Genomic DNA, 11,550 nt, shown 5'->3' with positions numbered 1-11,550 from the left:
CTGATCAAAACTTATTAATCATCAATGCTGTTATGGTGTCCTTATACGAACCTCTTTTGTCAACCATTTTACGAATTTAGTCCATCTTTTATACATGGTTGTTAATGTCATAAGTGAGCTATATATAGAAAATGAAATCAAATTCGTTTTCTTGATGGAAGAAATTATATAAATGTCCACTCACATCAAAGCGGTGTTCTCTTTCGTGACACCTATGCATCCATAATCATGTGTGAACTTCTGATCATAAAGTAATACTATTTGTAATTAGACGTTATACATAAGAGATCGGAGTTTTTTTTTTTTATACATAAGAGATCGGAGTTGAAAACAATATACAGAGATTAACATACACAATAATTTTAACAAGAGTTTTCTTGTTTGCATTAGACAAATAATATATTACAAAACATGTGACGTTGTCTGAAAACTTCGCTTTAGATCGTGTTTTTATAAGAAAGGTCCAAAGTACATATGTTAATTATCTATAAAATGTGTTTTTTTGGTTATATATATTATCTATAACATGCATGTTTTTGTACCAATATATAAATTTGTTGAACCAACATGGAATGGAAATCTGCAAACATTCATATACGGTTGTATTGAACCCAATACAGAAATATGCAAATTCATCGATAAAACAAGGTTTATTTATTCACAAAACATATTTTTTTTTCCAATTTCACAAAACATAATTCACTATTAGATAACTCAAAAATGCATCACTATCAAGGCATGATTAATCAAGATTCGAAAAAAACCATAGGTCAATAAAATTACATGTCTACGTCTCCACGTCAACAACGCGTGGCTCCGCATTTTAAAATCTTGATATCTCGACGTACGAAGAAAACTATATAGTACATTATAAAACAAAACCTAATTTTTTTATTTTTTTTATTTAAATCAAGAAACCCCATCATGTTTAGGTTTATATCAAACGTAGGTTATCGTTGTATAATCACTTGGGGTTTGATAAAACAATTCGGTTAAACATGTTTATCAAAAAATCAAAAGGTATGTAGAAATAAGAATAGGTAAATAGCCAGAGCAGGATAATACACAAGCTGATATAGCAAGGAAAGACAGAGTGGACCCCCGCACATGCAACGAAAGTAAAACTAAAAGGCCTATATAATCTGCAAAGATTTAATTTATCAAATTAAACTTCATAAACTTTAAAAATTATTCTTTTTTTTTTTTCATAGCACCTAATTTTTCATCGACGTCATTTTCGACCTTTAATCAAAGACTTATAATAGTCATAATAATTATTAAGAAGTTTGAATTCCATTTTCTTTTTCCTTAGTGATAATTTTGAATTTTGATTAAGACAAATGGGAACATAAGGAGCACATGTTATGTTGTGCACAAAAAAAAAAAAAAAGGAGCACATGTTATGTACTTCTTCATTCTAAATGATATTGTCAATTTTGTATATTCATTTATTCCTAAAAAATACATTTAAGCTATGATATATAATTACATTAATTTTTTTACTTGTAATGGTATAACATTATTTACTGCAGCTATGGAGAGGAATCTCATACTACAGACATAAGTGAAAGTGACAGGTCGGTGAAGCCGTAGAAGACCAGAAGGACACGTGTTCTTATGTAATTGGATTATACCCCTTAAGCAAAGAGTCATCATTGGGTTTGACTCTTCTCTTCTAATTCACACAAGCGGTCAGACGAACTTTCAGACACCCGTTCCCAATGTTTCCGTTTCGGGTCTCCTTGAAACGTCTTCGCTCTTGGTCCCACTACCATAACCGGTATGCATATCGTATATTATCGGACCGGGAGTTTTGGATTACTGATCGGGTTTAGGGGATACCTAAAATTAATCACTATTGACACCAAACCGGCAAACCCATAGGTGATTTTAGAGTCTCTGACTCTCTGTTCAAGAAATTTGAGAACTCTTAATAATTGCTGGGCTTAAGTCTTTCTATTCAAACCCATATATAGGCCCATGTAGAGACGGGAATGTTAGTCTTTCGGAACCGTCTCTCTACTAAAAAATGACATCGTTTTATTGTTGACTCAACTGAAGGAAATGAAAAAAAGTGGATGTGACTGAACCGAGTTGGACCGACCCTCAAAAGACATATACTCAGGATGTTACATTGGTTAAGTTCGGTTTAGGGCCATTTACGTGGTTTTTGAAGACCTTTCTCTTGGGACTTAGTTGTAACAAAACATCACCAAAACTTAGTAACGATTAGATTAAGTGGATTCAATGTTCTAAAACATTTTCAAAAGATACAGCTATATATATAAAGTTTATTTTAAAGCTGATAGTTTGTGCTTGGCCTCCTTAACCATTATCTCTGTTGAAGAACTACTTGAGAACCCCAGCTTCTGCATTATTTCTTCTAATCTCTTGCCGTTTGCTAGATACAAATAGCCAATCTGAGAAGTTCAACATAGTTTAGAAGGATAAATTTGTATTTACACTTATTGAGTTTCAGATTATGAAGAACAAACTTACAAGTGTTTCCAATGATGAGGCCTTGTTATAAACCGCAACACCAGCACGCCTAGTTGACCGTGTTTTAACCGAGCCTACGTTTTTTCCCCACCGAAGTATCTCTCTGCACCAAAAAAAGTTCTCATCAGATCGATTTAATATATAGTTTAGCCAGAGAACTTAGTGTATAGCATGTGATTCAAACAATCATATGATGAAAAGATGGTAGGTAGAACCACTAAATAACGGTGTTTTGCAACTGACCTTTCATCTTTAGTTAAGAAATCCTCATCAAGGAGCTTATGCAGCAAAGCATACTGAAGGGGAAGACACAGAGAACAGTTTAGGTTAAACAAGAACAAGAACAATGACAAAGATACCAACGCTGTGAGAAGAAGCATGCTAATTTACATTTTCAGGCTTAAAGTACTTGCAAACCGATATCAAATGTGTAAGAGAGATACTGGAGGAGTGAACATGTTAAAACAATATAGCGTACATACACAAGAAGACTAGAAGATAAAAATAAAAAAAAAACATACTTGTGCTTCACATCGCACCACTGCTCGAACACGGTCGTTATATTCTTCAATACTCAGTGGAGGGAAAAGAAAATGGCGACGAGCGTATATCTGCACAAAGCCAAGAGAAAATGATTAATACCTTGGAAGGAGTATCAACAAAGTGACTTTCCTAACATTGTAAACACAATCATTATGACAAGTACAAAAACTTATCTAAAATTACAAAGTACATGCTCATAGTGACTATCTTAATGCTATAAAGAGTACCATATTCATTCAGTTGATATTATTGCAACCTAAACAAGGATTAAGATACAAAAACTTGTCTAAAATCATATTAATTGTCAACATGAACATGATTATATTCTGACATTCTTGCATCCCCAAAACAAGAATGGTTTTGTACAAGAACTTGTCTAAAATCACAAAGCACAAGCTTATAGTGACTATCGTAGTGGTATAAACACCAGCACGATCATCATTCGGTATTCTAAACAAGGATTAAGTACAAAACTCTTGTCTAAAATCCAGATAATGACTGTTAAATTCTCAATGCTGTAAACACTATCATTATTCTGACATTCTTGCATCCTAAAAAAACAAGGATTAAGTACAAAGAACTAGTCTAAAATCACAAAGCACAAGCTCATAGTGAGTATCTTATTGCTACAAACACTAACATATCCATCATATGATATTCTTGCATCCTAAAGGACTAATTACAAAGAAAAGACTTTTGTCCTAAACAACAATCTCATAGATGGGAGTTGGAAGACAAACCTCGTAGATGGAATCGCCTATGTAAGCTAGCGAGGCAGCATTGAAGACGGATCTAGGCTTCTTCACTTTGGGTGGACTTGGAAACCATTTCTCATATCCAACACAACTATCTTCATCATAATAAAGCAGAGACATTTAGTAAGAATGATAACACTTCCGGATAAAGGAAACCTAAAGTCGTTACCTTTGCTTGCGGGACGTTTCAGCAAATCAGAAACGGAGACGCTAGTTGTTGTCAAGACTGTCGCCGCCGGAGAAGACGAAGGAGATGATGGAGGAACGAAAGAGGTAGTAGAATTAGGGTTTCTCTTGACGTTACGCGGCGCATTGGGGTTGTATCGGAGCTTCTTAGGCTTCGTGTCTAAAGCAGCTCTCACGAGACTAGAGCTTACTGATAGAATCGCCATTTTTTTTTTTAATTCTATCTCTCAGCTCTTTTTTTTTTTTCTTTTGCTTTCAGTTTATGACAGTGATAAAATACTAAGGCGGTGACACTCATATATCCACGTGGCGACTTATAATTCGTCATTTATATAAAGTTTAATACAAGCTTCCAATACTCATTGAGTATTGTCTTCCTCTCCTTTCTCTCAAACCGGACCCTAACTACTATTGAGGCGGTGACATTCATTTATCCACGTGGTTTATTATAATTTGTCCTTTATAGACTTTAATACAAGCTTCCTGTAACTTTAGCAATACGAGCATTGTCTCTCTCTCTCTCTCCTTTCTCTCGATTTGTAAAACCCTAACGACTAGATTTGGGCTCCTTAATCGGAGAAATTGGATCATGAGTCGCTACGATAGCCGGACCGGTGACTCTACCTCCTACCGTGACCGTCGAAGGTAAGTGCCGTTTGCTTTGTTTCACCTTATCTCCACTCGATTGATTTTTAATCAAGCTCGTATGTTAGAGAGAAACTATAGTCTATTATCTAGTTCTCGATGGTGTGTGTTAGGAGGAAGAAGAAGTTTGCTTCATTTTAAAGTTTTGTCTTTTTTTTTTTCTCGTAGTGACACAGGGTTTGGTGGAGCCTCGGGATACGGAAGCTCAGCTAGTAAAAGGGAGAGTAGTAGTGTTGGCGATGAGTCTCCAAAGAAGCCTGATTTGGATGGTTTGACTCCTTTCGAGAAGAACTTTTATGTTGAGTCTCCCTCTGTGGCGGCTATGACGGAGGCGGAAGTGGAGGAGTATCGAAAGAAGAGGGAGATTACTGTTGAAGGTCGTGATATTCCTAAACCTGTCAAAAGCTTTCGTGATGTTGGCTTTCCTGGTAAGTTCTCTTCTTTGTACTGAAGAGAGTCTTAGTTGTATGATCATGGATGTTCTGTTTGTTTTGTAATAAGAGTTTCTTGATTTCCTGATGAGTTTGTAACAAGCTTTCGTGATGTTGGGTTTCCTAGTAAGTTTTGTTCTGTACTAAATAGTCTTGTCCGTTTGTAATAAGCTTTAGTGATCTCGGGTTTCATAGTAAGTTCTGTTATGTGTACTAAAGAGTCTTAGGCGTATCATTGATGTTCTGTTCGTTTGTAATAAGCTTTCGTGATGTTGGGTTTCCTGGTAGTAAGTTTTCTTCTGTACTGAAGATTCTTAGTTGTATCATGGATGTTGTGTGTTGTTTGTTATAAGAGTTTCATGATCTTGGGTATCCTTGTAAGTTTTGTTCTGTTCTGTTCATCTGTAAAGAGTCTCTGGCGTTCTGTTCGTTTGTAGTAAGAGTTTCATTATTTTGGGTTTCGTACTAAGTTTTGTTCTCTTCGTTTGTAATAAGATTTTCATGATTTTGGGTTTCCTGGTAACATATCTTCTCTTCGTTTGTAATAAGAGTTTCATTATTTTGGTTTTCCTGGTAAGTTTTGTTTTGTTCTGTTCTGTTCATCTCTAAAGACTCTTAGGTGTTCTGTTCATTTGTAATAAGAGTTTCGTGATGTTGGGTTTCCTGATGATTCTGTTCTGTACTAAATAGTATCATGGGTGTTCTGTTCGTTTGTAATAAGAGTTTCGTGATGTTGGGTCTCCTGGCAAGTTCTGTTATGCTCTGTTCATCCGTAAAGAGTCTTCGGTGTTTTGTTCGTTTGTAACAAGAGTTTCTTGACTTCTTGATGAGTTTGTAATAAGCTTTCGTGATGTTGGGTTTCCTGTTAAGTTCTGTTCTGTTCATCCATCCGTAAATAGTCTTAGGTGTATAATGTATGTTTTGTTCGTTTGTAATAATGATAAGATGTTCTGTTGCTGGATTCCCTGGTAAGTTCTGTTCTGTTTGTAATAAGAGTTTCTTGATTTGTACATGAGTACATCTTGAGAGACTAGCTGAGCTTAGGTGTGTCATGTATGTGTACTAATAAGAGTTTCTTGATTTTGTCCCAGATTATGTTTTGGAAGAGGTTAAGAAGGCTGGTTTTACTGAACCTACACCTATACAATCACAAGGATGGCCAATGGCGTTGAAGGGACGTGATCTCATCGGCATTGCTGAAACTGGCTCTGGAAAGACTCTTTCTTACTTGCTACCTGCTATAGTCCATGTGAATGCTCAACCAATTTTAGGTGACGCCTGATGATCTGCTTGTGAAGTTTTCTTCTTTTTTGTTCTTGTTTGATGTAAAGTTGTAATTTTTTGCCAGCTCCTGGAGACGGTCCAATAGTCTTGGTTCTTGCTCCTACACGTGAACTGGCTGTGCAGATACAGCAAGAAGCGTCTAAGTTTGGTTCATCGTCAAAGATTAAGAGCACTTGCATTTACGGTGGTGTTCCAAAAGGGCCTCAAGTGCGTGATCTCCAGAAAGGTGTAATTTCTCAAAGCTATTAGCTTTTCTTGTTCATTATAACATCATTCTGATGTGTGTAATTATATTGGTGTATGATTTTAGGTGTGGAGATTGTTATAGCTACTCCTGGGAGGTTGATTGACATGATGGAGTCGAACAACACAAACTTGCGAAGGGTTACTTATCTTGTTTTGGATGAGGCTGATCGAATGCTGGATATGGGGTTTGACCCTCAGATCAGGAAAATTGTTTCACATGTTCGTTTTCTTACCTCTGTGTCACTCTACTTAATATGTGCACTCTTGTTGCTTTTGTCTTTACAATCTTGAAACCTTTACAGATTCGGCCAGACCGTCAAACATTGTACTGGAGTGCTACTTGGCCTAAGGAAGTGGAACAACTCTCTAAGAAGTTTCTTTACAACCCATACAAAGTAAGTGACACACTCTCTTTGTCTTTTCATATGGGTTTAGCTGTCAACGAAAACTTAGCAGGCTTCGTTGGTCTTAAGTGCAGGTGATAATAGGATCTTCTGATTTAAAGGCTAACCGTGCAATCCGTCAGATTGTTGATGTCATCTCCGAAAGCCAAAAGTACAACAAGTACGTCTTCTTGCCTATATTCTCTCTCTTCACTAGTCATGGACATTGTTGTGAACATGAACTGTTTTGGCCTTTTGTACAGGTTGGTGAAGTTGCTTGAAGACATAATGGATGGAAGCAGGATTCTTGTCTTCCTTGACACCAAAAAGGGCTGCGACCAAATCACTCGTCAGCTTCGCATGGATGGTTGGCCTGCTTTGTCAATACATGGTGATAAAAGCCAAGCCGAGAGAGATTGGGTTCTCTCGGAGTTTAGATCAGGCAAAAGCCCTATAATGACTGCTACAGACGTTGCAGCTCGTGGACTAGGTACTCTAATGCTTTCTCCTCTTTTCAACTCTCTTTAGCATGCAACAAGCTAATAAACCTCGTTTGTTTTTTTTTAAACAACAGATGTTAAGGATGTGAAGTATGTGATAAACTATGACTTCCCTGGATCACTGGAAGATTATGTTCACAGGATTGGACGAACTGGTAGAGCCGGGGCCAAAGGAACAGCTTACAGTTTCTTCACAGCTGCAAATGCGAGGTTCGCCAAAGAGCTTGTCAGCATACTAGAAGAAGCTGGGCAGAAAGTGAGCCACGAATTAGCTTCAATGGGTCGCAGCACAGCTCCTCCTCCTCCAGGTCAGTATCACCAGAAACAAAAACACAGTTGTTGTGTTCTGGTTTCACTAGATAATACAAAGGTTCTAATCTCTGGTATGTTGGTTTATGATGTGGAAACAGGGCTTGGAGGATTTAGAGACCGTGGAAGCAGAAGAGCTTGGAGTTGATATCTGTTTTATGTGTATGTGTTATTGGCTTTTAGGGCTCAGTGGTTTTCTCTTATTTCATGCTTCACTCTCTTCCTGAAACATTTGACATTGGCATCAAAACGTGAAACATGTAAGATAACATTTGATCCGATGGTATGATTTGTGGTTAAAAAACAAAACCAAAGATTTCGTAATTTTAAGTTTTGACAGTAAACTTTATTAATTCTTTTTTTTTTTGGTCAATTTTTTTTATTAATTCTAGCAACATATTTGATAAATAGAGTTGTTTTCTTTTTCTAATTTGCTTAATGAGATTAGCAAATTATATTCTAATTACGTCAAGAATTAATAATAACAAAAGTTACATTTTTCAAGAATTAATAATAACAAAAAATACATTTTTACATAAATTTTTTTTTGTAATGTTATGTAGTTCATGAAACTGCGCGTAAATGGGTTAGGAAATATGAATTATCAAACTAATCCCGAAAATTTAAAATTTAAGTATGAAAAGAATACTTTTTACATTTTCATTAAAAATGATTTAGTTTATCAAAAAAATGTTTTTTTTTACTAGATCAAAATTTTGGTGGTAGATATGAGCAGAGTAATCCACAGAAATGCTAAGTAAATAGGTCGACAAGTATGAATTTCAAAACAAAACCAGAAAAGTAAATAATTTATTAAAAAATATTATTTTTGGGTGTAAAATAAAGTTAAAATAAAGAAAATGTGTGAAAGTCCCAAGTAAATCCATTGAGTGGAGAGGAAGAAAAAACATAAACATAAACATTTGCTAAGAAGAAGTAAAGAAAGAAGAGTCTTTTTGATCGGAGGAGCCTCGGAGAAATCGAAAGAAAGTCGCAATGAGTGAAGAAGGACCCAAGCTTTTCACTAACAAACCCAAGAAGAAGGGTAACTGATTCAAATCCCTAATCACGATCTCACTCCACGAATCTTTCATATGATTTGACTCGTGATCTGATCCAGATATCATCGCTCAGCTGAAGCACGTCGAAGCAAATGGAACCACCGTTGCTCCACCGTCGAATCCCGCTGCAGCGGCGGCAGCTTCGTATACGATGGGCGGTGCTCCTACACCTCCTCCGCCTCCGAAGGAATCGTTCGCTCGAAGGTACAAATATATGTGGCCGCTCCTCCTCACCGTCAATCTCGCCGTCGGAGGTAAAAATCACCCCTCCAAAATTAGGGTTTAAAGGTTTAGGGATTTGCATGGGTTTGCGTTTCTTAGAGCTTAGAAATTGATAAAGCACAAAGCTTTACCAAACCTTTATCTGAATGCCTGAGCTTTTGATTGATTGATAGATCTTTCAGTTCCTAAGTTCCATCTGTTTACTCTTTGACTCTAAAGGTTTAATGTGTCAATGGAGGCATAGATGATGATGTGATAAAATGATAAGTCCTTCTAGTGATAAACAGACTTTGACTCATAATACTCTTAGCTTGTTTGTCGACAAAACTTTTCTCCCACATCTGATAAAATGATAAGTCTTTGCTTTGTTCCATGACTTAGTTTATTGGTGGTTCTTGGCCTTATTATTGCTTTTGCAGGTTACCTTTTCTTTAGGACTAAGAAGAAGGACATAGAAGAACCTGCAAGTGAAGAGATTGCTCCTAAATCAGGTTCAGTCGCAGCAGCTCCTGTTACCATTGAAAAGCCTGTGGCTGACCCAGTGGTGGTCAAGGCACGCGAGCCAATACCGGAGAAGCAACAACGTGAGCTCTTCAAATGGATGTTGGAGGAGAAAAGGAAAGTAAAACCGCAAAACGCTGAAGAGAAGAAGAGGATTGATGAAGAAAAGGCGATTCTCAAACAATTCATAGGATCCAAATCTATTCCTACTCTCTGATCTTCAGTTTCAGCTTATGTTGATTTGGTTTCTGTTCTTATTCTTGTGGATGTTTTGCTTTTGGAGGAAGCAAAAGAACAGTTTGAATGTTGAAAGCAGTAACTTTGAGGACTCATCCTTCATCGTTCCAATGTTAGGTCTCGTGTTTCTGTAGATAATTAGGAAAGAGGACTGGTGGAAATATAGCTCTTCATCAAAATCCTTTTTTCTTAATACAAAACAATAGTCAATATTATCATAAATATTTGATTATGCTCACTAATTTTATTAATAAAAGTTTTAAAATGCTAATTTAATACAAATAATAGTATAAAAGAAGATAAATTCCCTTAAATAACTCTTTTTAGTTTATTTTAACAAAAATAGTATTTCAAAGAGGAAAATGATTAAAATATGTTTTATTAAAGAGTAAATATATATTTATACTTATAGGGTTAACTAGTCTAAGACTTATGATTTATAGTTAAGGGGTGGAGTTTAGGGGATGAATTCAAATTTTTAAAAATAAAAAATAAATATTAAATTTTCAAAATAAAAAAAGTTATTTTCGGCCGTTTTATTTTTTTAGGGTTATTTTTGTGACAAATTTTTTTAAAGAGGCTATTTGGAAGAATTTCCCATAAAAGAAATATAAATTAGTTTTACATATAATCAATAGTAAAACAATTATATGAAAAATAAATAAATAATGTTCTTTCACATTATAGACCCTACTTGATGACTTGAGTTGTTTTCTCTCTAGCTGGCCCTCATGATCGGATGAATAAGCTCTCATCCCTTTTAAATATATTCTAGCCAACAAATAGGTTGATTATAATTTCTAATGGTTATTCTATACAATAGCATTCTTTGGCAAGGTGAAACGTTGAATGCTAAAGAAAATGTTTTCTTCTGAAGATTTGAAGAGTTCTCATTTTTAACAACATGAATCCTTCACTTGTGGTAGATAAACTCATCAATACTACTTCACATACATGGAAATAGAGATAATTAGAATTTTGGTTAATCTAATAGATGCACGATTTATTCAGAGTATTCCATTGAATAGGAAGCAGACCACATATAAGGATGTGTATCACTTTACACAATCATGGAAGTGTACAATTAAGTCTGGATACCACATAGAACATATGTATCCAGATAAAGCAACACATGAACTGATTTTTGGACCAGATACTAAGGTTTTAAAGAGTTTCTCTTGAAAACCCAGGTGCCCACCAAAGATAAAACATTTCATTTGACAAATTATTTCAGATTGTCTACTAGTGAAGAGAAAACTAAAAATGAGAGGAATCAAATGTAATACACAGTGTGCTCTATTAAACATAAATCATGTCTTATGCCCTCGGGCGATTTAGGTATGAGGCTTCTCAAGGATTTTGCACAAACCCAGACACTTTCCTATGCAGCCGGTTTTCGCCAATAAAGATGATTTGTTATGGAGAATAAGAAGATATCTAGAATATTATCAATTTGCATGGATACTTTGATAGGTATGGAAAGGACGGAATTCCAATGTGTTCGATAATATTTTGATAGAGATCCTCGTGATATCTTATAAGTGGCAGAAACAGAAGCAATTGATATATCGGTGCTTTTGCTAGTTTATTACCTATATTTTGAGTTTGTACCGAGTCAAATTATGTGTTTTGGAGTATTTTGGAATCTTTTGGTGTTATTTATTTTTGCAGGATTTAGGCTGAATTGGATTCAAAAAGGCAATTAAAGGTGCAAAATTGTGTAGATGCACCAAACATTTTGTAACAGA

The 11,550-nt window shown here is 35.6% G+C and overlaps 3 protein-coding genes across 3 annotated transcripts; 2 read left to right on the top strand and 1 right to left on the bottom strand.

Annotated features, from left to right (window-relative positions):
* Window positions 1-2,199: 2,199 nt before the first annotated feature.
* On the bottom strand, window positions 2,200-4,290 carry LOC103832611 (mini-ribonuclease 3). The gene is made up of 6 exons (XM_009108657.3): window positions 3,967-4,290; window positions 3,783-3,892; window positions 3,021-3,110; window positions 2,743-2,795; window positions 2,500-2,602; window positions 2,200-2,420 (listed from the first exon to the last, which is right to left on the bottom strand). The coding sequence occupies exons 1-6, from the start codon at window positions 4,187-4,189 to the stop codon at window positions 2,292-2,294; spliced, it is 708 nt and encodes a 235-aa protein (XP_009106905.1). The 5' UTR covers window positions 4,190-4,290; the 3' UTR covers window positions 2,200-2,291.
* A 77-nt stretch (window positions 4,291-4,367) lies between these two features.
* Window positions 4,368-8,130, top strand: LOC103832610 (DEAD-box ATP-dependent RNA helicase 20). Its single transcript, XM_009108656.3, has 10 exons — window positions 4,368-4,628; window positions 4,797-5,056; window positions 6,151-6,330; window positions 6,408-6,569; window positions 6,654-6,808; window positions 6,892-6,984; window positions 7,068-7,153; window positions 7,236-7,462; window positions 7,547-7,780; window positions 7,883-8,130. Exons 1-10 carry the CDS (start codon window positions 4,573-4,575, stop codon window positions 7,927-7,929), a joined length of 1,500 nt encoding a protein of 499 aa, XP_009106904.1. The 5' UTR covers window positions 4,368-4,572; the 3' UTR covers window positions 7,930-8,130.
* Window positions 8,131-8,599: 469 nt separating this feature from the next.
* Window positions 8,600-9,981, top strand: LOC103832609. Its single transcript, XM_009108655.3, has 3 exons — window positions 8,600-8,826; window positions 8,902-9,096; window positions 9,484-9,981. The coding sequence occupies exons 1-3, from the start codon at window positions 8,778-8,780 to the stop codon at window positions 9,780-9,782; spliced, it is 543 nt and encodes a 180-aa protein (XP_009106903.1). The 5' UTR covers window positions 8,600-8,777; the 3' UTR covers window positions 9,783-9,981.
* Window positions 9,982-11,550: the final 1,569 nt, after the last annotated feature.

Source organism: Brassica rapa, chromosome A08 (assembly GCF_000309985.2).
Source record: "Brassica rapa cultivar Chiifu-401-42 chromosome A08, CAAS_Brap_v3.01, whole genome shotgun sequence".
Taxonomy (NCBI): Eukaryota; Viridiplantae; Streptophyta; class Magnoliopsida; order Brassicales; family Brassicaceae; genus Brassica; species Brassica rapa.
Note: the sequence above shows the minus strand (reverse complement) of the source record. Positions and strands in the feature narration are given on the sequence as shown.

What these genes read in the sequence shown, in the direction of transcription:
- LOC103832609 (XM_009108655.3), top strand. Translation starts at nt 8,778, where the DNA reads ATGAGTGAAGAAGGACCCAAGCTTTTCACTAACAAACCCAAGAAGAAG. An exon ending in TAACAAACCCAAGAAGAAGG is followed by an intron (nt 8,827 to 8,901) that starts GTAACTGATTCA and finishes GATCTGATCCAG; the next exon opens with ATATCATCGCTCAGCTGAAG. An exon ending in CGTCAATCTCGCCGTCGGAG is followed by an intron (nt 9,097 to 9,483) that starts GTAAAAATCACC and finishes TTGCTTTTGCAG; the next exon opens with GTTACCTTTTCTTTAGGACT.
- LOC103832610 (XM_009108656.3), top strand. Translation starts at nt 4,573, where the DNA reads ATGAGTCGCTACGATAGCCGGACCGGTGACTCTACCTCCTACCGTGAC. An exon ending in GAATGCTCAACCAATTTTAG is followed by an intron (nt 6,331 to 6,407) that starts GTGACGCCTGAT and finishes ATTTTTTGCCAG; the next exon opens with CTCCTGGAGACGGTCCAATA. An exon ending in GAAAGCCAAAAGTACAACAA is followed by an intron (nt 7,154 to 7,235) that starts GTACGTCTTCTT and finishes CCTTTTGTACAG; the next exon opens with GTTGGTGAAGTTGCTTGAAG.
- LOC103832611 (XM_009108657.3), bottom strand. Translation starts at nt 4,189, where the DNA reads ATGGCGATTCTATCAGTAAGCTCTAGTCTCGTGAGAGCTGCTTTAGAC. An exon ending in GAAACGTCCCGCAAGCAAAG is followed by an intron (nt 3,893 to 3,966) that starts GTAACGACTTTA and finishes ATTATGATGAAG; the next exon opens with ATAGTTGTGTTGGATATGAG. An exon ending in TAGGCGATTCCATCTACGAG is followed by an intron (nt 3,111 to 3,782) that starts GTTTGTCTTCCA and finishes GGCTTTGTGCAG; the next exon opens with ATATACGCTCGTCGCCATTT.